Here is a 25,263-nt window from a genome sequence, read left to right as displayed (position 1 = left end):
GGCGAATTAGAGGCTGACACGAGAGTAAAGAAATAAGCCCCTGCATTGTCCAGGAGCTCTGACCTGAGCTTCAACTCCTGATAATCAAGAAGGAATCAGAGCCTGATTCCCTCATCCATTCCATAGCCACAAATTATATTACCGGAGGTTAAAATGAGAAACTGATAAATCAAATGAGCTGAATTTCATTATGTTTCTGGATAACCATTTCCCAGCACATCAACACTGAACAACATGACGCATCTGTATTAAAGAACTACAACTGACACGAAAGGCCCGGCAGTTTTTTCAAAAGGATGTTTCTCTGTGAAACAGTGTGTGTGTTATTAAAAGTGTCAGGTTACAGTTATACGTTTTAATGTTACGCTGTTGTGGAATTCTCCGCTTGTAGACACTGACAGAACTCTGGAAGGCCATTTGCCCCTTGCCGTGAAAGCACACTTGTGCCAGAAGTGGGGTGTGCCTTGGGTGCAGAGAGCGACAAACATCTCTAGAGATGTATTTGGTGGTGAAACAAAAAAGGTTGGCTGAAACTGTGCAAATTCATCCTGAATTCATAAACTGATGTGGAAACAAATCTGAAAAATCAGTCTGTTCCGTTTTGCGGTCTTAAAAATTCTGAGTCCTTCATTGAAGCCATGTTTGATGAAATCTAGATTTGATGAAATATAAGAAAGGTCAAAATTCAAACCCCAGTACCACCCAAAGGGAGCACAAGGTTGATTGTGAGCTGAATGAAAATTAGCAAGAAGGGGGAGATGAGGGGCTGCTCCCCAGTTTCTCACCTGTAGTCCTGTGGTGGAAAGGACCCTTCCAGACAGTAACTGGTGAGGGAGGGACAAGCACGCTGGGATTAGTTAGTGCTATAAAATAAAATATTGACTTGTGTGTGATTCCCTGTCTCCTATCTTTGTGGTGATAAATTCCTTCCCATCACCTTCTCCCCAGCAAAATTTCTTCTTTGGCTGAAAACCAGGTGAGAGATTTGCTGGCCATGTCCCATGCTGCAGCGTCAGAGCACAGAGCGCTCGGCAGCGTGGACTTCACTAACACCACTGGAGAACGCTGGCGTGACCATGCCTTAGCTGCCTAAATGTGCTGATGGATCATCCCTGATTTATCCCTTGCTTTGCTCACTTAGGTCTGCGTGGTGCAAAAGAACGACACCAAGAAGATGTATGCCATGAAATACATGAATAAACAGAAGTGCGTGGAGCGTAATGAAGTGAGAAATGTTTTCAAGGAGCTGCAGATTATGCAGGGCCTGGAACACCCTTTCCTGGTTAATTTATGGTAAGATAATGTCCCTTTGCTTACTGGCTGGGTTGGCATTGTCAGTTAACGATGCCTTTGGGACCGGAGTTGCCCACTTGCCCGCTGCCAGCCTGTTTGGGGAGCAGCCGGTGTGCTGCTGCGTGACAGCGGCATGCTGCCCGCCGAGCTGGGTGCTGGCGGTGGGTGGGTGGGCAGTGGGTGGGCTGCCTGAGGCTGGCGGCAGCTCCTGCCCATCGCTGCTCAGGAGGACACACGTGTTTGCCCTGTGGAGCGGCCCCAGGGCTCCTTGTCTGTCCCAGGGCTCTGGCTTCAGGGGAATCCTGGTTAATTAAACAAGTTATCTCCCTTGGCCCTCCCCAGACAAGCACAAGAGAGTTTATTTGTATGTTCCCTTGTGGTTTCTTCCTTGACAGGTATCGCTCGTTACCATAACCCAGTTTGATTTAATAATGCTCTTTTGCAGCAAACAGCAGCTCCCAGGACCAAACGGAAAGGGCACAGGATCGATAGCCAAGCAGTGCTCTGATTGCAGGGTTTCCCTTGGCAATGCTTCCTTCTCATCCCCTCTGGATTCTGATTTTGTAGTTTATTTTGTACCTTAAACAGGCTGCCTTAATACCTTATTGGTATTTGACTGAGTTGATGCTAATCAGCAAATATAAAAGCAATTTATCATTGAATTTACTGACAGGAAAATAACACCATTCAAATTTTTTTTGCAGAAACCCACGTATCTATTGGGGAAATGTGTACATGAGTCTTTTTCCTTTAAGAGTACTTGATAAATGCAGCCTACGTGCTCTGGTTATAGTCCATTTTCAACCGTTAGCAATGGGATTGACCAGCTGAGTGATATAAGATGCACTAATTCTTCCCCCTTCATTTGATTCAGCACGTTTTCCTGCAGTGGGGCAGTAGGAAGGAATTTTGAATAAGACTCAATTACTGTTAGAGCATGCCAGGCTAATTTTATTAGGGCACCAGTAACATTTCAAGTGTTGTGGTCTTGCACGATGCAATAACATGCAACGTGGCCAACATCCTGTAGTTACAGGATTCCTCGAGGCGGGGCGGGCAGGGGTGTAATTACATTTATTGGATATTGAATTTATTTTTAGAATGAGGTAGAATTTACCAATGCTAAACACAAAAGATGAGCCTAAGACACTGAAAATCACAGCTCTGTGAGTAACTTTGTGTTCCTTTTTGAAATCTCTTGTAACTTGAGTGCTGTTAGGTGAGCTCTCATGGTTCTGATGGTATTGCCATTCAGTGTTGTTCTAAGGTATGAATGAAACCCACACATCTAGGCCTCCTGGAGCTTTGGGCTTACCTCCAAACTTTGCTTTCCTGCTTGAACGGGCAGTTCCATGCAAAACTCACTCCACAGCTGAGAACCAAACAGCATATGCATAGGTATAGACCTGTACAGAGCAGATCATCTGAGTTTCCCTACTTCTGTTCTTATCATGGCCTCGGGATGCCTTTAGCATTCCTTTAGCTTTCCTGCACTCTGAGTGATACGCACAGTACAAGCTTTGTGAGGAGTGGTGTTCTGGTGCATGGTGCTGCTCATCACATCAAGAAGCTGGTGTATTGGTGAAAAAAAAAAAATCCATGAGAAAAAAGCTCATAGCTGATTGATAAGCTGCCTGAAAGGGACACTTGGTGTAAACAGTTGCATCAAATGAGGTCACTTGAAGAGGAACAGCAGATAGGAGCTGCATCCCCTGTTGTGTTGAGCGAATGGATTTATTAACAGGCTGCTGCCAGGAGAGCCAGAGCCTGGCTATGAGTGCCTGCAGTGCACAGCCTACCGCTGTGAGTCTGGGCAGGGCTGTGCTTGCTCTGCATTGATCTACAGCCGTTCCCTTGGGTGCTTGGAGAAGATTAAATGTCCATCTTGAAGAGCAGAGTGTGAACCCCAAGGGAACAGACAGCAGTTATCCAGAGCTCCAAGCTGGATTTCCACTGCTGTATTGAGTTACTGATTGCTGGGCCAGCTGGCACTTGGCAGCAAGTGAAGGGATCTTCCAAGATCCCTTGGAGGGATCTCATGTCCACGAGTGCTAGCTGGGGCAGTGGAGGCTTTATGGACAATTTTCACAGAGTGCCAGCACAGATTCAGGTAACAAACAATAAACAAATAAGTCCTCCCCAAATGAAAATGCGTGGTCCGCACCTCCTGGGCTCTTTGTGGTCTGTGCTGCCAGTCACTGCCACTCGTGTCCCGCGATAGACACCTGAGCGCTGACCCCATCCATCTCCCTTCACAGCCCTTGGGAGGAGGAAACCACGGCAGGCTGTTAGTGATGGCTTTGGGGATGCTGGGATGTGGCGTTGGTTTTGAAGTGGCTGATAGCAGCAAGTTTGACATCAGAACTCTGTTCCTCTTCTTCTAGTGGGCTGCTGGCAGTCAGTCATGCAAGCTGCTCTGACCCCGTTACGGATCTGAAGCTAAATTTTCGTCATCTCAAGTATGACAATGGGAGTTAGAGTCACAGCGGGAAATGGAGCATGGAAAGGTCTTGAAATTACTATTTCCCAAGTGAAAAAGTTCCAAGAAATTATGAGTATCCCCACAGGTGCCATACGTCCCTCTATAACCTGTCTTTTTTCAGTATTGTCATCCTTGAATCATGCTTGTGCCGTTTTAGGTACTCGTTCCAGGATGAAGAAGATATGTTTATGGTTGTAGACCTGCTGCTTGGAGGGGACCTGCGTTACCATCTCCAACAAAACGTGCGGTTCCAAGAAGGCACCGTGAAACTCTTCATCTGTGAGCTGGTGCTGGCCCTTGACTACCTGCAGAGCAGGCACATCATCCACAGGTCAGCCAGGGACCTCGGGGTGGGGGGTGGGGGGCTGATGCTCGCAGATTGCAGTAGGGGTAGACATTCCTCTGTGACAGAAAAGACAAATAGAAGCTGAAGAGCTAAACAAAATATTCTCCCACATGTGTTTGCTTTTATGTAAAACACTAGGCTTCCCAGAGAAGAGCATTCCCTGTACAACAGAGAACATCTTATTTCTCCCTCTGGGGTAGTTATGATACAGCGTATTTGATCTGTTTGCTGATCCTGCAAAAAGCTGTATCCAATACCTTTAATTAGTTGTAGCTGATTAATATCCATCCTGGTCCAGGGAGAGTAGGCATCAGCCTTCGGAATTCCCCTGCTGTCACACTTGAAGGTCTCTCTTCCTTTTGCTCCCTTCTCTGTGCTGCACTGAAAGACAAGGAACCGGACTAAATGCAGCTTTTTTCTGTGCGAGGTTAAATTTCTTTCTAGAAGTGGTGAGTTTCTTTTTGGCCACCAAGACCTTTCATGGCTACTGAAAAAATATTAGAGCTCTTCCCACACATTCGAAGGCCTGCAAGGTGACAGGAGGTAGAGCTTTTCCAGGGTTTGGCTCCGGGCGGACAGACGGGCTGGCTCCCACTGGCACACCGGGCAATGCGAGCCTCGCCGGTCTGGGGGCTGTGACTCAGTGGCTGCTGGCAGGGGTGACGAACAGGGAGGGACTAGCGGGGGGTTAATAGAGGCGGCAAGGTTACCGTCTCCTGTATAAACATCGCTCCAGAAGAGCATTCTCCTGAGGTGTAAACATGAACCATGGTACAAAATGTAAACCTGAGGTTATGTGGGTTGTCAGTAGGGGAAGGAGCGTGCTGCTGAGGGGCTGGTAAAGACTAATGTGTGTTGGTGCCGGTAGCGTTTGGCCGCCGTTCCTGAGCGATGAAAGCCAAAGGGCTGCCGTGCCCGCAGCGAGCCCCGGAGCCCTGGGGGGTTCTGCCCTGCTGGCTGCAGGCAGCCCACCCTGGGGGTCGCTCCCACTTTCTCAGGAGTCTCACCTTCCATGCTGCTGGTTTTGGTTTGTACCTGCATGGATTTGTACCTCGATGCACCCGCTGCGGGCAGGCAGGCAGCCCATCCCTGCTGCCCGTTCCAGCTCTGCGGGCACTGCTGTGCCCTGGGACACGAGGCTGGTGTGTGGTGACGGGGGCTTCACGCTGGCCCTCACCACCCAGCACCTGTGTGCCCGCACCAAATAATGGATGAGCATGAATTAAACATGGAGTGCAGGCTCAGCTGTCTCCGTCCTGGGCTGCGAGGGGTGAATCCTCACGCTGTTGCCTTGGCCCGAGCAAACCAAGGGGGGCACAGGCATAAGGGAAGCACGGGGAGGAAATCCTCCTCTGTTAGCAATGCATTGCAACTAGTAGTAGGGTTTATAGGACTACAGAGCTAGAGGTTCAATGAGTCTGTGTTAGAAGGAGACTGTTCTTCATAATGATGAAGGACATGACAGCTGTGGGCGCACGGGGTGCCCAGTGGGCTGCGGTCCCTGTTCTGAGCCACATCCCTGTGGTGCTGTGGCCGTCCAGGTACAAAGCAGACAGCCAAAGGGCAAAGCCTCTGCGAGTTCCTGGAAAGTTATTTGTAAATATGGGTGGGAGAAGCTAAAGTTTAGGCTGCAATGTGCATTTCCAGCAGCTATACATGTTTAAGGTGAATCGAGTACAACAAAACATGTATGGCAATCTGTAAAATTTGCAAGTTATTTAATCAACACTGTGATGCAAGTTGTTTAATTAACACTGTAACCCAGTGGGACAGAATTATATTGATAAAGTGACTCGGCTGAGTCAATTATGTTGCAACATCTGTAATTGGGAACATCAGGAGACAGGCAAGCGGTTGTTTATGTCGCTTGAACAAAGCCATGCAGAGACAGCAAGCACAGACTGATGGCTGGAGTTATTTCCCACCTACATGTAGAAGAGTGGGAAATATTTGTTAATTTTTTCAGTCTAGGAAATGGTATAACCAGTTTACAAAAAATAAACGTACAAATAATCAACTAAAAAAAATTATCTCGGTTCGTTGTTTGCATCCTGGTAATGATCTCACTGTGCTGGTATATTTCCATAGGCTGCATACCAGACTGAGTGAGATCAGGAAAGGCCCCAGTGGAAATTAAAAAAAGTTAAAAGGTCGGAAACTGGATGAGAAATGAAAACCTGTCTTTATAGTTCATTTTGAAACTTTGAAAATATTTTTGTATCAAGAGATGGAAAGAATCCATTTTGTTTCAAACTCTTTTTGCTGAAACATTCCTTAAAGTTTTTGCTTAAATTAGTGCTTTCTCAGAAATGCCAAGTGCAGCATCACCATTTTTCACTATCAAATTCAGAGCTCCTGAGCACCTGGACCATTTGGCTCTAAACTTATGGCACAGCTTTGCTTACCTGAAGCCGCCCCATACTCTTTTGATTCACAACACTTACCTGTGTGATGGGGCACAGCACGAGGAAGGCAACTGGTGTTTATAACCCGCTGGAAGGAGTTTGGGTGAGAAGATACCAGAGCACTGTAAGCTATTACATGGTAATTAGATATATTGCCTATTCTTGATTCCAGGTGGCTAGGTGAATCCAAACTTTAGGTCAGTGACTGCATTTTTGAAGATAAAATCCTAAACCTGCTCATTTCTTCCCTTTGACCCCCTGGGCCAGCTGGGAAGCATCGAGAGGGGACAGGGTTATTGCACCAGTGCCTGCCCTGCGGAGGTGACAGTCTCAGGGGCATGAAGTTGCCAGGTGCCTGGCTCAGGCTGACAGCGGGTGAATGGGGACTGATGTAATGAGCTCATTAAAACCAGGTAGTATCTTGTAAAGTCACTCGGGTGGATGCAGCAGGTGTATCAGGTGTACATGCTCTCACTTCAACAGAAAGCATTTCCCTACAGCACTGCTATAGGTATTATTATTTTGTTGGTGGTTTTTTACTGAGGAATAAAACCGGTGGGGTACCCCTTTGCTTCTAGCGCAGAGATGGGGCACAGCTCTCAATATAGTATTGAAACAGATCAAGAAGTAAAAAAAGGAAAAAGATAAAAAGAAGCCCTAACCTTTTCAGTGGATTGCCTGAGTCCACAGCAGCCTTCGCAGCCATAGCCCTGTACCACCATTTCTGCTTTGTTTGATTAGTCATTTTCTTGTACCTAAATCAAACCCTGCAGGAACATCAGAGCTGGAGACCCCCAGCAAAGGCACCCTCTAGGGCACAATGTTGCTGGAAGTGTGTCCGTCCAGAGCTTGGGCTTCCCTGAACTGCCTGCAGCAGTGTTTCATGTCGCTTTTCTAGGCTAATGGCTGTTTTCTCTGCCTTTTCTCTTAGAGACATCAAGCCTGACAACATTTTACTGGATGAGCATGGTAAGTGCCAGTTGCTTTGTAGTCCTCATGCATATGCATAAAAGCAGAGTCAGAAACAGGAACATCCAAGCTGAAGTTCAGGTGCTTGCAGTTTTCCTCGGTTTGTGTTGCTTTCTCTCCCTCGGTTCATTTGGGAGCAGGGCTATCCCTTTGTGTTCTGGTTGCTGTCTTTTGCTTTTTGAGCAGCAGCATCTAGTACCTTCAGGGCGCTGGGCACCCTCTGATGCTGTGGTATTTCTGGGGCTTTAGTGTTTAATCAGCACCTCCTTCTGGTCGATTGACCTAATGGTGTCCCTAGAAGACAGTGGTGAGACATTTTGTGCTGCTTGTGGTCAGTTGCCTAGCAGACCTTATTTTAAGACCTTGGCTCTTGCTTAAAACTTGCTCAAATTGTATATATTTGAATGGAAATGCTCATGTAATTGCAGGCTGTGTGTAACATATGCTCACCAACAGAATGAATTATGGTTGAATAGATAGTCTTCGTTTAGGTATTGTCTTCTTTCTTGAGCATTTGACATTGGGAGGGAGCTCCAAAGAGGATTTGGGGCTGGATTTATCATACCTGTTGCTATCATTTTTTTTTTTCTTAGACAAAACTCTATGTTCATGCATTACTCTCTAGACACATTTTGCACTGGCAAAGCTCTCATAGTGAGAGTTCTCTGCCATTTATTAGCTTTTAACTCATTAGAAAAATACTTCGTCATTTCATATTTTTCTGAAAACCTGTGTAACTGGCTTGTGGTGGAAAATCTTCATTAGCAACTACAGCAAGGTACTCAAAGAGAAAGAGTCAGTGCAGGAGCAAGCTTATCTGAATTCATTATGACTCCAGAGGCTGTAATAGAGATGCTGGTGGCTCTCCTGTGTGACTAGGGTTGCCTGGCAGCACCAGAGCCCAGACTCTCCCCGTTTTGCGTATGACCTCTAATTTCAAAGTGCTAGCTGATTATTTATTTAGGAGCTGTCAGCAAAGGTGCTTCTGCCCCCAAGTGCAGCAGGCGTTCTCCTGCCTCACTCGGTGCTTCTCCTGCTGTTGCCCCACACGTGGACTGATGCAGAGCCCCCTCCTCCCTCCTGCCAGCCCCCACCGATGGGCTGTGGACCTGCTGGGCCAGGCAGGACCAGGCTCCTGGGGCTGCCCTCCCTGCCAGCGCTGCGCAGGGCTGCGGTCGGTCCGTCCTCACCAGCAAACACTCTCGATGTCACCATCTTCCAAGAGCCTCCACACCCTGTAGGACCAGGGTGATGCAGCCCCCCGCGAGCACTGGGGCCGCGGAGGTGCAGGTCAGCAGTCCCCGAGGAGGGAAGGAACAGGGCAGGGGAAGCTTCGCTTGTCTCTGTGGTTGCATTCAGCCCAGCAGGACGGAACCTGCAGACTTCTATAATGACACTGCAATTTAGGTTGATTTTTGAGCCCATTCTCTGCTCGCTGTGGTCTTTTAGCTGTCTGTTGCAGACGTTTCAGACTTATTTTCTGTGGCTGTACCCTTGACTTCAGTGTCCTTCTGACTATGACTTGTAGTATTTCTTTTCCTCATCCATGGCAGCAAAGGTGTGTCCCCTCATGCATACAGAAAGCTTCGTGCACACACAGTTCAATTCCTTCTTGTCCCCAGAGCAACTGTTATTGTAGCTTGTTTATCTATATTTAGCCTAGTAGATTGTGCTTGTTTTTCAGGATTTCTTTCCCCATGAACGGAGCTGCAGCTCCCCATTCTTCCCCCTCTCCCTTCAGCAGGCTTTCACAACCATGATCACATAATAGATGCTATTTGCCAATATCAATTTTTCATAATGTTCTTGATTGAGATCAGTCCTCGGAGAGGCGGAGGCACCCAAAGACCTTCAGCAATCAGACTTCAGTCCTTCATTGTTTAGATTCTTCTTGCCCCCTAACTCTGTCCTTTGGCCCATCTGCCTTTCCAGCTGTAGAGTACCTCACCAGCTGTGACTCCTTCACCCTTTCAGATTTGCATGTCAAAAGGCACCCACGTCTGTTACAAACCACAGCACTCTTTTTGCCGGTGTAAATTGCTGGAAAGGCTGCTGGAGCCCTTGTGTCCGTCGTCTGATCTTTGTGTAGGAGGCTGGCTCAAGTTTTTAATAGCACAAATGCCTCTCGTGATGCCACACATTGAAGTGTATTGTCCTGCTGGTGACGGTCATGAACTTGACACACACCTCATGCTTTTGCCTCTGTCACCCCAGTCAGTGACATTCTGTATTACCATATCAATTTCAGCAAAGAAATTAAAGTGAGCCATAAATAAAGTAGAATATTGGGCAAATGTCTTGCTGTGCAATAAATAAAGCACTTGTCCAACATCAGAGATTGGGATCAGGTCCCACGATGAAAAGATCCTCAGCAGATGACCACCTTCAGCAGTCATTCCAAGCACAAAGTGATTTCCTCCTTTAATAAGTCTATTGATTTGGCTCAGTGACAGCACGGCTCACCTGGGAATAACAGACTATAACAGATGGCAGTTTCCAGGAATGGTCACTAATTCACCAGGAGTTTTTGGCCAGGTCATTTGTCTAATAAAATTGAAGAAAAGCTCAATTTTATCTCTAGTAAAACTGAGAGTTTTTTTGCAAGAGCCCCATAATGACTTGGCTCAGTGTTATTTCTCGTACCACTGCCGAAAGGTTCTCAAGGGCAGTGCTAAAATGGGTGAGCTGACGCTAATGCAGGCACTGCACACGTAGCCTGTTTGCCCTCTCAACACAGATAAGGAAGTTAAGGCACAGCCTGTCCAAGATCCTCCATACCCCACAGCTCCTAATGTCTCTTGTTTCATATTCTTTAGAATGTTATCTTAGTTGAATCTGCAGAAGCCTTATATTTTTTGCATGAAAGATGCTCTAGGAAGGTGAAGGAATTGCGTAGTAACGGAGGTGCTGAATATAGTAAGAAAATTCTTTGCCTTAATGTGGAACCAAAGGCTTGATCTGAAAGTGCCAATTTCAGGCAGGCGGGATGTGCTTCGGGAAGGACATGGTGCCCGCAGGACAGCTCTGGCTGTGCTGTTTCGAAACTGGCTGAGTTAGGGATGCTGAGCAATCAGGAAAACACCAGCCTTGAAGTCTGACCCTAAAGCCCAGCAGCAGCACCCAGCACATCCCTCTCGGTTACCAGTAGCTGCTGTCCTTGGTCGCCCAGTCCACCCCAGTCTGCAACGCGGCCGTTGCTGTTCAGCCTCCTCATATGAGCCTTCTTCCCCGGCCTCATTGGCCTGATTTGGTAATTCCCCAAGTGGGCTAGTTGATAAAACTTGTGATTTATTTGAAGTGAATTGTTTAAAAGATGCATCCAGAGAAAGGCGCATTTGTGCTTGGAATATCAAATTCTTCATAAGTCTTTATGATTCATATTTATGAAAACAGCTCCCTACAAAGTGGAACAAGAGCTGGGGATGAAACAAAAACAATGCAAGGACATAGAGGACTTATCCAGACAAGACAGGTGTGTGTCAATCTTTTCTTTCAAGTATTCCCCAGCGATTTGACGCCTGTTCTTTTGTGGACAGACCTGGCTGGTTTTGTAGAGTGGTGTAAGCAGCGAGGAGGGATGTATGCTCTTGACAGATCCACCGGGTACGGTGTGAGAGGTGAGCTCTGACACCTCACTCGCATTCTCCGAGCAGTGCCCACGGCTCACCAGAGGGACCTCCCATTTTCCTTCCTTCCTGCACAAGCCTGGCAAGCACCGCAGCTTTGGTAAGGAAATCTGTGCCTGGGTGGGGCTGGCAGCCCAGAGACCCCCAGGTGTGAAGACAGGTCCCACCTGAACGGGGCTGCCCTCCCCCTGCCCCAGGCACTCCGATGGTGGAATATGGAATTGCCAGAGAGCTGGATGGTAACTTCACAGGGAGGGGCTGGAGAACTTGCTCGTCCTCACCAGATGCTGACATGGAAGTGAAGTGGTTTCAGTGTGATCCCAGGGCCTTCTGGATCAGCGCCACATCTGCCCGGGCTGTGTGCCTGGCAGCAGTGTCGGGCGGTGCGTGTGCCAGGGCTCAGCACGAGGCAGGAGCCAGCACTAGCAGAGAGGTGGTCCCTGTCCCTGGAAACTGCAGCGCAAACAGGGAATGTGCCTGGGTTTTCATAAAGCACGGCAGGCCACGTGCTTCCAGCAGTTCTGCTGGGAACATGAGCCGCTCTGAGCCTGTCTCCAGCAGAGCTGTATGCGTGGATCCAGCCCTCCTCCAGGACACCGGCTGGACGCGCACGCTCCAGGGTCCCTTTTGCACCCTGTCATTGAAGAGACAGAGGCAGGAACAGGGATGTGATACAGCATTTTTGGGTGAAATCACAAATTCTGCTCTTGTTCCTCACATTTTCCCAGCTAGATCAGGTATTTGCAGCAGGAAAACTTGTATCTCTGCCCTCATATAACAGACAGGAACAATGGTAAAGATTTACTTAAATGTTTTGTAGCATCCAGGCAAGACAACAGAAGTTCATTACCAAAGCATCAACTCTGAGATGTACAGAGGTGACTGTGTTCTATTTTAACTCATGAACTAAAGCAGCAGTGAATTTCTAGCTGTTGAAGCTAATGATGGAGGGAAGTACTGTCACAGCATCTCCATCAGTAGGAAACCACTTTGATTTGATCTCTGCGGTGAGAGGAAACAACAGCAATTCAGCCACCCCCTGTTATTGCAGAGGAGGGTGATGAGTCTGCAAAACACAACACAAAACACCTGATGTTTTGACAATGAGCTCACCTTTGTCAGGGCTGAGCAAGTTCAGTGCCTTGGGAGAAGTTGCCTGAGGTCAGGAAGAGGAAAAGGCTGCCAGCCTTTGATCAGAATTAGGCTGAATTAACCGGCAAGTTTCACAGCAATTCACTTCCATGAAGCCAGCCTTGTGCTACCACCTGTACTGCTGTATGAGACTGTCTGCTCACTGGTATGAGTTTAGTGAATAAGGAATAATAAGTGCTTGGGGAAAAAAAAAAAAAAAAGAATGCAAGAAAAAGAGCCAGCAGGAGCGAGGTGGAAGCATTTCCTTTCTCATCCCTGCAAGTGACGTCCACCTCTTGTTTCCTTTTCACTTGCAGGCAAAAGTGGTGCATATGGTAGCAGTGATAGCAGAAACCATTCCTACTCGCCCCCCAAGGGGGTTTTCGCAGTGTCTGAATTTCTTGCGCGAGGCTCCTTTGCTTTCTGTCAAAGGTATTTTGTTCCATTCTAGAGAGGAAGATGGAGAGTACTCAGTACCTGGGAACAGCAAAGGACAGGTAGAAAGCCAAAAATATAAAGATTTTTTTTTTATCCAAAAAAAACATAGTGGAATTTTTTCTGTGAGAAAAGTTCAGCTCTCTTCCTCCCAAGTTTAGGAAGACTTAAAACAGTCATCATAAAATAACTTATTGGAGAACTCCATACTTTTTTTTTCTTCCCAAAGGGTAAATAAGAGGATGTTTGATGTAACAAGATACATCTGTAAGCAGCCTGCAAGCTGAGATACTTTCTACCAGTTCTCCCACCAGAATATTTTTTTTTCCTGGAAATTCCTTTCCATGGAGTATTTTACTTTAATGTTTCCGATTCAAAGCTGTTTCTTGTGGGAAATTAAAGCAAATCAAGTTACACATTAACCTTTCTCTTTCAGGACATGTGCACATCACTGATTTCAATATTGCCACGATGCTGACTAAAGAAATACAAGTCACCACCATTGCTGGCACAAAGCCGTATATGGGTGAGTACCAATAACAATTATGTATTTTTGAATTAGCATTTTATGGGCTTGATTTGACAGCTGCGGTGGGATACAGATGGAGTCCTTTTTGATGAGAGTTTGAACTCTTTTCTTCCTGGTATGTAACCAAACACGTGGATTTGTTTGAAATGAGGAGCAAACTGGAGAGGTGATGCAGGGGAACATGGTGGGAGTCCTGCCCCAGTCACCCCCTGATCCAGCTGGAAAGTGTGCTGATATCACACCACAGACCAAAGCCAGCATACTGCAAACAGGGGGTTTAGTGCCGTTATAGCATGCTGTGCAGCATGGGTTTCATTGTAAAAAAAGACAGTTGTGCTCTTGAGATCTTGGAGCATTTCACAAGCAGCAGTCAATCTGTGTAGCAATGACGGAATGCTCTTGCTAGCCTTGAGGAGGAAAACGAAGCACAAAGGCTCGTATTTAGTCCCCAGTTACGTACGTTAGTCCCTAGTTTAGTACATTAGCATGTCTTACACTGCTGCACCACCAGCAATAATTGGAATTTTTATATAGATTGGCTGCTTTAAAAACTAGAATTAGCCTGTGTTTGGGCCAAGTGGATGTAAGGCTTGCTGTGTTCCTGCACTGCAGCATCCACTTGGCGCGGTAGGGAAGAGCCCATATTCTAGCATCGGGCTGACGTGGTCGAGAGCGTTGCTGCACTGGTGCCAGGCTGCATCAGAAAAAGGCAAGTGAGGCTTCAGCTTCTGCCCCTGCTGCAGAGGTGGCGTCCTGCCTTCCCACAGCAGGGCAGGAGGGCAGCACCGCTGGGGGTGCAGAGCGCAGCGGTGCCTGTAGGAAAGGGGCACAGCTGTGGTGGGAGCGGCCGCCACGGCCGGGAGATAAATGCTGAGCCTATTTTTCAGTCTTTCCAAAACCCCTGCTGTTGTACCTGTATTGCTGGTAGCAGTAAACGTGGCTGTCGCTGCAGCAAGTGCAGCCCGGGCGATGGGGGTGCACTGGGGCAGTGGGGTGGGTGCCCTGGTGCTGAGCACATCCTGCACGCTGCGCTGCCAGCGTGGCACCAGCCTCCAGTGCCCGCGGAGCTGAGTAGCTGGGCTGGTTGCTACAGTTCTGTACCATCCCCTTCCCTTCTTTCCTCAGTTCACAAAAGCTGCAGGTTTTAGGAAGTAATAAAAACCATCCAGGCAATGGGATGGGATTAGTCCCAGGCAAGAGCACTTGTCAGGCAGCTGCAGGAGTGTGCAGGGAGGGCTGTTCTCCCAGGACAAGGTGACTGGAGCAGTGGATTGCTCCGTGGCAGTCTGGGGTCGGCTGGGGGAACAGCCTTCATGAGCGAATCATCACGCATGGAAGGAGGGCACGCAGTGATTGCCCCCCATGCAGACCTCACTTCCCTAGTACTCAAAAAATTTTCCTTCTTTTCTGCTTTATAAGGGGAGTACAGAAGACTTACTTACGTTCACTTACTGTCCAAATCAGTGAAGCAGCTGACTTTTCAGACAGCAAGAGACCCACTTGAGACTTAGCGCACAAGCACAGGTAGTAAACAGAGAGCAAAATAACCGTGACAGATCTGGGAGGAATTGGGGCCAGGGCATGCAGCTGGTGAACCAGAGAGAAACACCCTGAGTTAATGCTAAAAGAACTCCTGTGCAGACAGGACACAGAAAAGTCTTTGTAACCATAAATTCAGCTTCCCTAACTGAAAGCAGTTCGGTACAGCTACAACCCCGCACACACAAAATACATACTTTCACATACCGTAATGCTGCCTCTCAGGCCTAAATAATGCAGCCTCCCTACAGCTGTTGCATAGCCCAGTCCCTTAGGGTGATCTGCTGGGAGTCTCCTTTTTATCAAGATGACTGAGTTGATCTTTCACCTTTGCATCACTGGTGCAGTCCTTTTAAAAAGAAAAACACACACAAAACATGCTCCCTGTTTTGGTTTTGTGTAGAGCAATTCTTGCCTCCCAGCTGACACCAAAATCTTGCAGTACTTTTTTTTCCTTACTCTCGAAAGGGAAATTTATTGGCTAAGAAAGCACATTTCAGCCTATGCCTCGGCCCACTGCCTGCTAGCCTGGTAACCTCCTTCTGAGAAGCTGTGGCTCTCGGGCTTTGCGCAGTTAAAATTTGCTTTCCCCTGCCCAGGGTGCAGTTGGCACTATGTCTGCATTTACGCTGCATGTTAATGTTTCTGAAGAGCCACTTCCGTTCACTGGGTGAGGCTGTATTTAGGCTCTGCCAGACTGAAGTACTTTTAAATATGAAACAGAGATAGGAGTGGGATGGGAACAGCTTTCCAGCATGAAGATCTAGTGAGCACTAGCTGAGGGCAGAGAGCTGGGGGAGGTGAGGAGATGCTCAGGCCAATTTTACGCCCAGATTCGCTGAATTAGGGTCAGTCCTTATTCTGAAGCACGTTCACTGTGAGGTAACGAGCAAGTTCTGTGTTGGCAAAAAGAGTTTGTTCTTTTGGGGCTTTGGGGGCAGAGAAGTGCTGGGATCCCTGTGGAGGGGACCGTGGGGCTCTAGGGCACCCGGGAGCACAGCAGCGCAGGCAGGGCTCTGCGCCAAGACGGTTGGGCTTTCAGTGCTTTGTATACTGCAGGAGCGAACGGGGCCTGATGAATCTCTTGGTGATTACAGGAGTCACATAAAGCATTTTATAATCCAAACAAATTGGATTGTGTTTATTGAATGTTAAACATTCCAGTTACCAAGGTGGTAGCAAACCTGTTTCTCCAGGCCATCCCATCATTTATGCACATTAATCAATCAAGGTTTGTAACAGTCTGTTGAAGCAGAAATTATTGGCAGTCCCATTCCACCGGTGGGGAGAGTAAGGCAGAGCAGCTGAAACGCTTGCTTGGGTTTCAAGACAGTAGAAAATGTTCCTCCCAGTGCTAATTGCACATGCGGCTAGTCGGCGGGGTCAGGGCTTCAAGGGGTGGCTGCTCCCAGGGTAGGCACGTGTCTGGGCAAAGTGGGGTGCTGGGAACTGGGTCAGGGCGGAGAGGTGTGCAGTGCTGGGCAGGATGGGACCGGTGGGTGCTGCAGTGTGGCTGCAGGGAGCAGCAGAGCGGGCGCGGTGGGATGCCTCTGCGCTGCAAGGCTGAGAGTGGGGGGAACCTGACAGAGACCACAGAATGAACTGCCCCAGGGAAACCTCTGCGCTCTGGTTCATGCCCACTGCAGCGGTGTTTTGGTAAAGCGCCGATCTACAGCCATGTGCCATTGGTCTGGAGAAAAAAGCAGAAATTGGCAAAGGCAGGTGAAGGGTAAGACACGGGTTTGTGCCCAGGGCAGAGCAGCAGGGACGCTCTCTCGGCACGGGTCAAGCATTCTGTGTTGCTCATTTCCACTCCAGACTGCAGCAAGGCAAACTTTTTCCTTTTCTGTATTCTACAGCACCTGAAATGTTTAACTCTGCAAAACCCACCGGCTATTCCTTTGCTGTGGACTGGTGGTCACTGGGAGTCACTGCCTACGAGCTGCTCAGGACCCGGGTACGGTGCGCGTGGCTCCAGTCCCCGTTGCCGGTTGGCATAAGCTCTGGGTTGGCATAAGCTGGGCAAGGCGAGCGAGTGGCAGTGCCTGAAGTTGGGTCTGTGATATAATTGGCTTTGAGTTCCCATCCTGTGGGGAAAAAAAGAAAACTTGAAAAAAATCTCGTTGCTGTTGTAATGAGATTGAGCAGTTTGAGTAAACACAAACTGCAATGCATGAATTATTAATAACGCATAATCCCTGCCTGCCCCATCAGTGGTCTGCTTCTACCTCAGGTAGGGTTGGGGGCCTCACAGACAGATGGCTAGGTTAGTGTTTTAGAAGTGTAGTGTAAAAAAAGTGGGACAAAATTATTTAAATTACATTCTTCTAAGCAAAAGGTTGTTTAAAATCTTGTGAAGCTAGGAAACTTCTTTTGGTACGAGCATGCAAAACACCTTTTTAAGAAACTCTATCATCAGTCTTCACAGAAAGTCTAAAAAAGATGTTTTGATGAATATATATTAAAGAACAGATTTTCAAATTAATTTGTGTATCTCAAATTGTGAGTGACCCAGGTAGCACACATTAAGGGGACGTGGCTGTCTGACCTGCTGGGTATCTGAAGCCATGTGCCCCCTGTAAACATACTAATATAATACTTGAGTTTTCCATTTGTGATGTTAAATGAATGGCAGGAGTGTTCATCACGTTGACTTTTGACTTGATGGCAAGCAGATGGGAGCAGAAATGGTTAGGTGTTCCAGCTGATGGCACAGCCGTGGTAAGAGGGTGGCACCAGTGGTGGTCACCGTGGGGAGGAGGTGAAGGGAGACCTTGAGGTCCATCTAGTGCCAGTACACATTAAGTATAATGCACCTGGTTCGATCTCACAATTTATATCTACTGTTTTTTAAATGTATATTTAACACCCTTACCCTCCCAAGACACTGTAAAAATATGGGAATCAAAAATCTTTCAAAATGGGAACACTCTACCCTTGTAAATCCTCCCAGGTGGGCAGTGGTGTTGTAGCTGGGAGCTGTACCGGGAGGTGACTCACCTGCCCTGTCATGCCAGCTGTACGTTGCCTATAGCTGGAGGTGGCCAGGTGCTGAGCTGGGGCTGGGGCAGCCCTGTGCTCCAAAGGGACAGGTCATCCTGCAGCCTGGTGTCCCAGCTGTGCTTGTAACCCTCCTGGGACATGTTTTTTTCAGCCAGTTTGACAGGTGGGAGAAATCCTGCTCCTGTTCACTTGTGGTGTCTCCAACATGAGTGAAGAACTGAAAAGAGCAACACGTTTTACAGGGAATGTTGGGAGTGCTCTAGCCACAGCACCAGCTGTATAAAAAGCCTTTTTGATACCCCTGCAAGACACAGGTATTGAAACAGCTGGGCAAACACAAGCTGGCTAACGATGCTAACTTGTGGGTGTTCCTCCCATTGTCTGTTGTGCTGTTTAAATATCTAGTGATCCTTGTTCTTACTGATATTATTATTTTGTTTATTTCAACTGAGCTGCCATCACATGGGGAGACTTTCAACAGGAGGCCCGAGGAATAGGCAGAGACCGTTTGTAGCTTCTTTGCTTTAAAAAGATTTCCCAAGGAGTCTGACAAAGCAGATAAATTAAAACGCTTTCCTTGTGGCGTTTTTCAGAGGCCGTATCATATCCGCTCCAGCACTTCCACAAATGAAATCGCTCACGTGTTCAGGACGGCCACAGTGATGTACCCTGCTGCCTGGTCTGCGGACATGGTAGCACTGATCAAAAAGGTGAGGGCAGCCAGGGAAGCGCCTGGCGCAGGGGCTGCCACATGTGGGTCCTGTCTGGGCACCTGCTAAAGCACCTGCCCTCGTGCTTTGTAGCCGTTGCAGTAAATTGTGGGGAGTCATCGCAAGCTGTGTCCAGACGCAGTGTTAGCGACCTTCAGATGGTGCCATCTGATAAATAGTCAGCTTTTAATGTTGTAGCCGCACTAGTGTAATAACCAGTTAGCAGTACAGCGTCCTGGGCTGGTGGGATGAAATCTGTGCCGGCGAGCGCAGCTGCTGCTAATGCATCTCTTCTAAGGTCACACGCAGTCTTTGCTTCCAGAGTTCCTCCTCTGACTTTGTCTCTATGGAATGACGTAACTTAGAAGTAGATATTAATGTATATGTCGAAAAATTTGGCCAAAAAACAGCATACATTTTTTTATTTTGAAAAAAAAATTCTCCCAACAATTAAAAGATTTGCAAGAAGTGCTGATGCTGTTGAAATCTTTCCGTGCCATGTGGTTTATGCACCACTGTAATTATTTTTTTAGTAAAGCTGTTATCAAAATTGCTTCAAAATCATTACTGGAATCATTCTGAAGCTGAAATCATGTTTGAAGTGGAGCCATAGCTTCAATAAACAAAACTATTGCTTGACAGTGTCAGACGCTGGTTGCATACAGTGGCAGCAAAGCTGAAATGCCAAACCTTGCATAACGGCACTAGCTGCGTGTTTTGGATAGCATGGAAATAGTTTTCTAATTTTCAAATGAGTATAGGCAATATAGTAGTACTTCATGTAGCTTTCATCTATTTTTTGTTCCAAACAGTATGAAGAAGTATTTTGCCGTCTCTAATGAAATACTCTCAAAAGTTTTAAATGAAAATGAGACATAAATTCTTTGCATGAGACAGAACCAATGGCGTATTTTCCAAGAAGAAAGTTGAAGAATATCTCAATTTGCTTAAAATGAAATAGAGCTAATATTTCATTAAGCCTAACAGTAATACAGAGATATTTACTGCAGATGTCCTCTGTGTTGTTATGCTGGAAGTTTTTCCCTGGACCACAGCGTGCCGCGAGCCATATAGGTTCCCTTGTGAATAAATAATGCAATGTCACAATTAAATTTCCCAGTGCCCCTCTGCAGTTGGTTTAACAGCCAGATGTATTATTTATGAGGCCACTGTGGTTCTGTCCTGGCTCAGACATCTGTGAATTTCTGTGTTTATTAATGTTCAAGGTAAATAATCGTTCCTCGCCAAGCCTCATTGCTCAAGTGAGGATGGGATTGCAGAGCTGATGGGAGCACAGGGCTGCGCGGGGGGCGACCTGGGGGACACACCTCTGTGCCCTGGCTGCCCACAGCCGGTGCCCCGTGGTGGGGCTGGGGGGGTCACCTCATCCACCCCTTTCCCAAGGGTTTGGGTGGTTTGGTTTTCCTCCTAGGTTTTGGAGTGCATGCTATCGGGAGTTGATGCAATGTCAAATCCTTGAACTTTGGAGGCAAACCTCAATCATTTCTTTCCACAGCAGTAATTCCTACAGCAACGTTAAAAAAAAAATGCTGAAAATAAGCTGTGTGAATGCATTATTTCACACTGGAATTATACTTACGAATATTCCATTACTAGAGTGGGAAAACAGGGGATGATTTTCTGATACGGTGTTAAGTTGGGAAGACAAAGGCATGAGTTTAACTCCCCGTTCTGAAACAAATGCTTATTTTTAACCTTGGGCAAATTGTTTAATGTCATGGTACTGCCTTGTTGCCGGCTCCTATAACGTGGGTAAAAGTTGTTTGTAAAAATGATAATGAATAGAGTTAAAGACTGTGAGCCCTTGGCATCCACTGGCAAAGGGAAGCTGAGCCAGAGCACAGAGGAGAGGCACCCAGCTGAAGTGCGGGCGATAACGCAGCGGTCCTGAGCCCCGCTCAGTGCTACAGGCACTTCTGTGAGTACCTCATCTCTGACTTCGAATCTCAGGGTCTTGCTTTCTCACCTCTTCCATTTAACTCTGGCTGCAGTTGCTTGAGGTGAACCCTGAGAGGCGTTTTTCTCAGCTGAAAGATATCCAGGACTTCCCGTATCTGTCTGATGTGAACTGGGATGCTGTTCTCCAGAAAAGGATCATGCCAGGATTCATTCCCACGGTAAGGCAATTCGATTTTACAAGGTTCTCAGTGTGCCCAAGTCTTACACGCTGTAGCCTGCCCTCACACCTGGCACCACATCGTGGGACATTCTTAAACATTTCCAGAAGAACGTCAGATGTCATTGAGGACGGGGGAAAAGAGAGGCCGGGGCGACATTCTCACTTTCCTGTGGGTGTAGTAAAGACTAATGGGGGATGACTACAAAGTGTGGGTGCCCCAAAATTAATCTGCTTTTTTAATAACATTCCCTGTTAGCAGCCTGGAGGGCACCCGCCGTTCTGCCATAATTGTTCCTTCCCGTAATGGCTCTCCCTAACAAGCCCATTGTTCATAGTAAAATAACACATACAGTAGATTACTGTTTCTGATCCTTTTTTAATTGGATTAAAACAGCACAGATGTAACATAACCCTTAGGGAAAATAATCCAAGGACTGTGGTGTGCAGTGCTACTCTGACTGTTTTTCAGCCAAACAAAAGTTGGGCTAAGCTATGAGTATTTGTTAATGTATTATTATATATTTTTAATAAATATAAATATTTATTATCTATTCCCCCCTCAGTTGCTGGTTTTCTCTGTGGTGGGTTTATTGCTTTTGCTATTGCTTTAAAACCAGTCCTGCAGGCTGCTGCACTCCTCCCAGCCAAGACACCCCGTCCTTGCTGTCACTTCAAAGCAGCCAAAGGGCAGAGTAGAAGCAGTGAGCACAAAAGGAGCACTTGTCACACCTTGACAATGTCCCCTGGCTGAAGGAACTGATAAAATATGTAAGAAGTACAGCAGGCATTCTGGCTACGTGTGCAGTTGTAATTAGTTTATTTTTTACAAAATTCAGCTCCCAGGCACGGTGCAGTTTGAGACACATTTCCAGGCAGGCTCTGATCACTTAGGGCCACCTTTTCTCTCCCCTCCAGAAAGGCAGACTGAACTGTGACCCAACCTTTGAACTAGAAGAAATGATCCTAGAATCCAAACCTCTTCACAAGAAAAAAAAGCGTTTGGCTAAGAAGGAGAAAGACACCAGCAAAAGCAATTCCTCCCAGGTGAGAGCACGCAGGTACAAGCACGTGGTCAAGGGAGTCCCTCATTTTGCAAGAAAGCTGTTTGTCATTTAGCTATCTAGCAAGACCACAGCAAACTGTTTAAACAGACCACTTTTTTCCCTTGGGACCAACTTTATTCCCAAAACTTTTCCATATCTTCCCCTGAGTGGAAGGCAGCATATATACCCGCCAGTCTGGTATGAGAGGAGAGTCTCAATGCCATTCTCCCCACTGGGGGGCTAAAGATGAGAGCTAAGATTTACAGCCATCTCCCCGTCTCCTTGAAATTGTCCTTGTAATGTCTTTCTGTGGCAACTGTGAATTTATTCCTCGTGTTTTTATTTTTCTACTTGAATGTGAAAGACCTGCCATCTTCAAAAGCACCTGGAGATGCTCCAGAGGGACTTCATTGTTTTCAACAGAGAAAAGTAAGTCCTGATGCAGAGGCAGTGTATGAGACCCTGGCCCTTGTCAGGGCCTCTGGCAGAGCCGGGGTGTGGGCACCCTGGTGAACAGGGGGGTCAGGGGCATCTGCCAGGGCAGAGGCAGCGTTTCTGGCCTTGAGGCAGCGGCTGGGCACACGGCCACCAGCTGCATTAATTGCCTCATTTGTGCACACGGACTGTTACTGTTGGGGCTGGGGGCTCGGAGGGCTGCAGGGGCTGGGGGCTGGGGTGGCTCGGGGCTGCAGGAGCCTGGAGCTGCAGGGTGCAGCCATGCAGTGGGTGGCAGCTCGGCCAGAGGACGGGATGCTCGTGGGCAGCCGTGGCGCTGCGTGGCTGGCACTGCCTGGTGTTCCCTCACGGCTCAGCCCACCCTTTCTCTCCCTAAGGGTGAGAGACCACCGGAGCGACACTCAGGAAGCCATAGCGCTGGTGAAAAGCAGAGGCGCCTACAAGGAGGACAACCAGAACAACCACCTCTGATTGCGGCACAGCCCCTGCTGGCTGTCCTGGGGGCCAGTGCACACCCACCCACTCACCTTCATGCTGCTGGGCCACCGAACTCACCTGCTGCTGCCGGGACAGTGCCGATGGCCCAGGGCAGGTGGCCGGGTGGGAGCGGGGACACCCATCCCTCTGCCTTCCAGCCCACGGCCGGCAGACCCTGGGTGTGCGGGAGGGGCTATGGGTGCTGCCTCCGCCGTTCCCCGCAGTCAGTTGGACTCTGTTCCTATTATTTTGCCTTTCTTGGCGGCAGGAATGTGACTGTGTGATCGTGGATGACAGTACTCACCCTTTGGCTCGGCTAGCCGGCATCACAGCCCTGGCGCTGCCTGCGCGGCGGCTGCCAACGGCATAACTGAAGGGCTGAGTGCGTGTTGTTCAGAGCGGTGTCACCGCTTGCCATCAGTCCTGGTGATGCTGTGAGTCCAAGCTCTGGGGAGGGTGGGACTCCCCATGGGCTCACTGCTGGTTGCTCCAGCTGGAAGAAGCTTCTCTCAGCTGCAGGGTCACCACCAGTGCCCAGTGACAAAGGTGCCCTTTGCTTACAGATGCCTCCTGTGAACACCCCGTGAGTGTGGGCACGGAGGGCTGGAAGTGGCAATGATTGATCGATCTCCTTCCTTTGCTGGGAGGAGGCAGCAGTGGTTTCCCCTCCCTTCCCCCACTCTCCATGCTGGTTCCTGTTCCCATTTCTCGCAGAGCAGGACTGGCGTGGTGGGTGGTCAGAGCATGCAAGCAGATGCAGAAATAAAGAGGTAACAACCAGGCACTGGTAAATAACCAGCATCCAGTTGCTTTTCCAGGCCCACCTGAAAAAAACGTTGATCATCACATTAAACTACTGCAGTTCACTGAATCCAATTGGATTTGGCTTCCAACACCAGAGGTAAATTTGATTGTGCTTTTTTAATCTCTCTAACACTGAAATCATTCTTGATTTAAGCAGCTCTTGTAGTCCTGGTGCGGTCTTTGCCAATGCTGAGATTGGCCAAAGCATTTCTATTACAGTAATGCTGGGAATGATGTCATTATTTAAATGCTTTGGCAGACTGGAGCTTTCATGTCCTTATTTCACGTTTTTTCCTATAGTCAGCAATATAATGAATTTGTGATGAACTATTTGCCTCCCATTTACCCAGAGGTGTTCCTTGCATCCCCTGTGCCTTCCTGTCTTTCTCTGGCTAAATCTGATCAACTCGAAGAGCTGAATGAAAGCAACAGCAAATGAAAGGCTCATGTGAGCCTTCCCATGGATTGCATTGGATGCCTGGGTCTCCCCTCCATGGCGGTGGTGTCTCTTGGGGGATGCAGTGGAGAATCAGGAACATTTCTGTGCTGCAGGAAGGCTAAGCAGGGCAGAGCAGTGTGGCCACAATGGGTCTGTACAGGGTCCTGACCAAGCCCTCTTCCACCGACTCTGGGGAACAGATGCTCTGGGCAGCCTGGTTTGTGTGGGTGATGCTGGAGAGCCCCAGCTCTGTGCTGAGAGCTCTGGTGTTTGCCTCTGTGCCTCCACCCTGCCAGCTTCAACCCTTGTGGGACAGTTTCTGCACTGCCTTTGCAGAAACTTTTTTTGCAATAATTTCTAACAGAAATGCGAGTGGCACCAAACACGGTTCTAGGTCCTGATACCTTTGTTAACAGGAGGGTACAGGGGGGCTGCTGGCACAGCAGTGCAAGCACCTCCCTGGGTTCCAAGGGGACCTGTTCCGACTTGCCCTGTGCATCCTCTTCCTGACATGGTGCCATGGCAGCATGTACCACCACCTGTGTACAATAAAGATAAGCAGTCCCCAGTTTTAGAAGACTACAGCCGTTTCTTTGCTGCCATCACATGAAGACGCAGGGAAAGGGGAAGCCAGTTCTGAGGGAGGGCTGCAGGAACTGAGGGCTGCAGCACTCGCTATGCAGCATACCCCGCTTTCCTCTGCCCAGCTGGCAAGGGCCTTGCAGGCACACAGATGGGTGTGCTGTGCCACCACCTTCCAGCACCTGGTTTGCTTTGCTCAGGTCAGGCTCTTGCCGTAGCTGCAGCACAGTGTGTGCATGCGGGCCAGGGAGCGGGGGCAGCAGCATTGCTGTGCATTGCTAGTGTGGAAACAACCGACCCTCTTCTGTCTAGGGAGCTGCAAAGCTGGAGTGGACTTAGTTCACCAGTAAGTGGTTATCCAAGAGTCCTCAGAGGGGGTCATTGCAAGGGGAAAGCCACCTTTCCCTGCTAAGTCACAGCACACCCCAATTAATAGCACCCTTCCCCAGCCACCCCTGCTTCTGAGCAATAAGACTTCCGAGCCGAGTAGGGGTCTCCATGTCTCTCTGCCTTCACTCTTGTCATTCCCAGGGAGGCTAGCCAGAGCACCCGCAGCACTTCCCATGGATTCTCTCTTCTTTGCCCAGTCCTGCACCAGGTCTGGGGCCAGGCACAGTCAAGAGGTTCTGTGCCAACAGCTGTACCCATCCCCTGCACAGCACACAGCTGTCACCACCTTGCTCTGGTGTGGGTGTTGGTTCGTACACCACCTGTGTTCATCTGGAGCCACAGACAAGGAATCTAGTCCTGCTCCTCCCTAGGGAAAAAACGACTGCTGTATAAATACTGTTGTACTGGCTGACAGAAAAAAAACCAACCCAACCCCCCCAAAAACTCAAGTACTTTAAATGGCA

At 48.2% G+C, this 25,263-nt stretch overlaps 1 protein-coding gene across 1 annotated transcript in view; it reads left to right on the top strand.

The window, feature by feature from the left end:
- The window catches only part of STK32A (serine/threonine kinase 32A), a 34,991-nt gene extending 10,449 nt beyond the window's left edge, over positions 1-24,542 (top strand). Inside the window, exons 4-13 of the mRNA XM_055719242.1 lie at positions 1,142-1,293; positions 3,933-4,106; positions 7,458-7,495; positions 13,124-13,213; positions 16,615-16,712; positions 18,352-18,468; positions 20,481-20,606; positions 21,524-21,652; positions 22,016-22,080; positions 22,485-24,542. Coding sequence (XP_055575217.1) covers positions 1,142-1,293; positions 3,933-4,106; positions 7,458-7,495; positions 13,124-13,213; positions 16,615-16,712; positions 18,352-18,468; positions 20,481-20,606; positions 21,524-21,652; positions 22,016-22,080; positions 22,485-22,578 — 1,083 coding nt within the window. The 3' untranslated portion in view covers positions 22,579-24,542. The remainder of the gene's footprint in view (positions 1-1,141; positions 1,294-3,932; positions 4,107-7,457; positions 7,496-13,123; positions 13,214-16,614; positions 16,713-18,351; positions 18,469-20,480; positions 20,607-21,523; positions 21,653-22,015; positions 22,081-22,484) is intronic.
- Positions 24,543-25,263: the final 721 nt, after the last annotated feature.

The sequence above is a fragment of the Falco cherrug genome, chromosome 8 (assembly GCF_023634085.1).
Source record: "Falco cherrug isolate bFalChe1 chromosome 8, bFalChe1.pri, whole genome shotgun sequence".
In the NCBI taxonomy this organism is placed as follows: domain Eukaryota; kingdom Metazoa; phylum Chordata; class Aves; order Falconiformes; family Falconidae; genus Falco; species Falco cherrug.
This window is presented reverse-complemented; position numbering and strand designations above follow the sequence as displayed.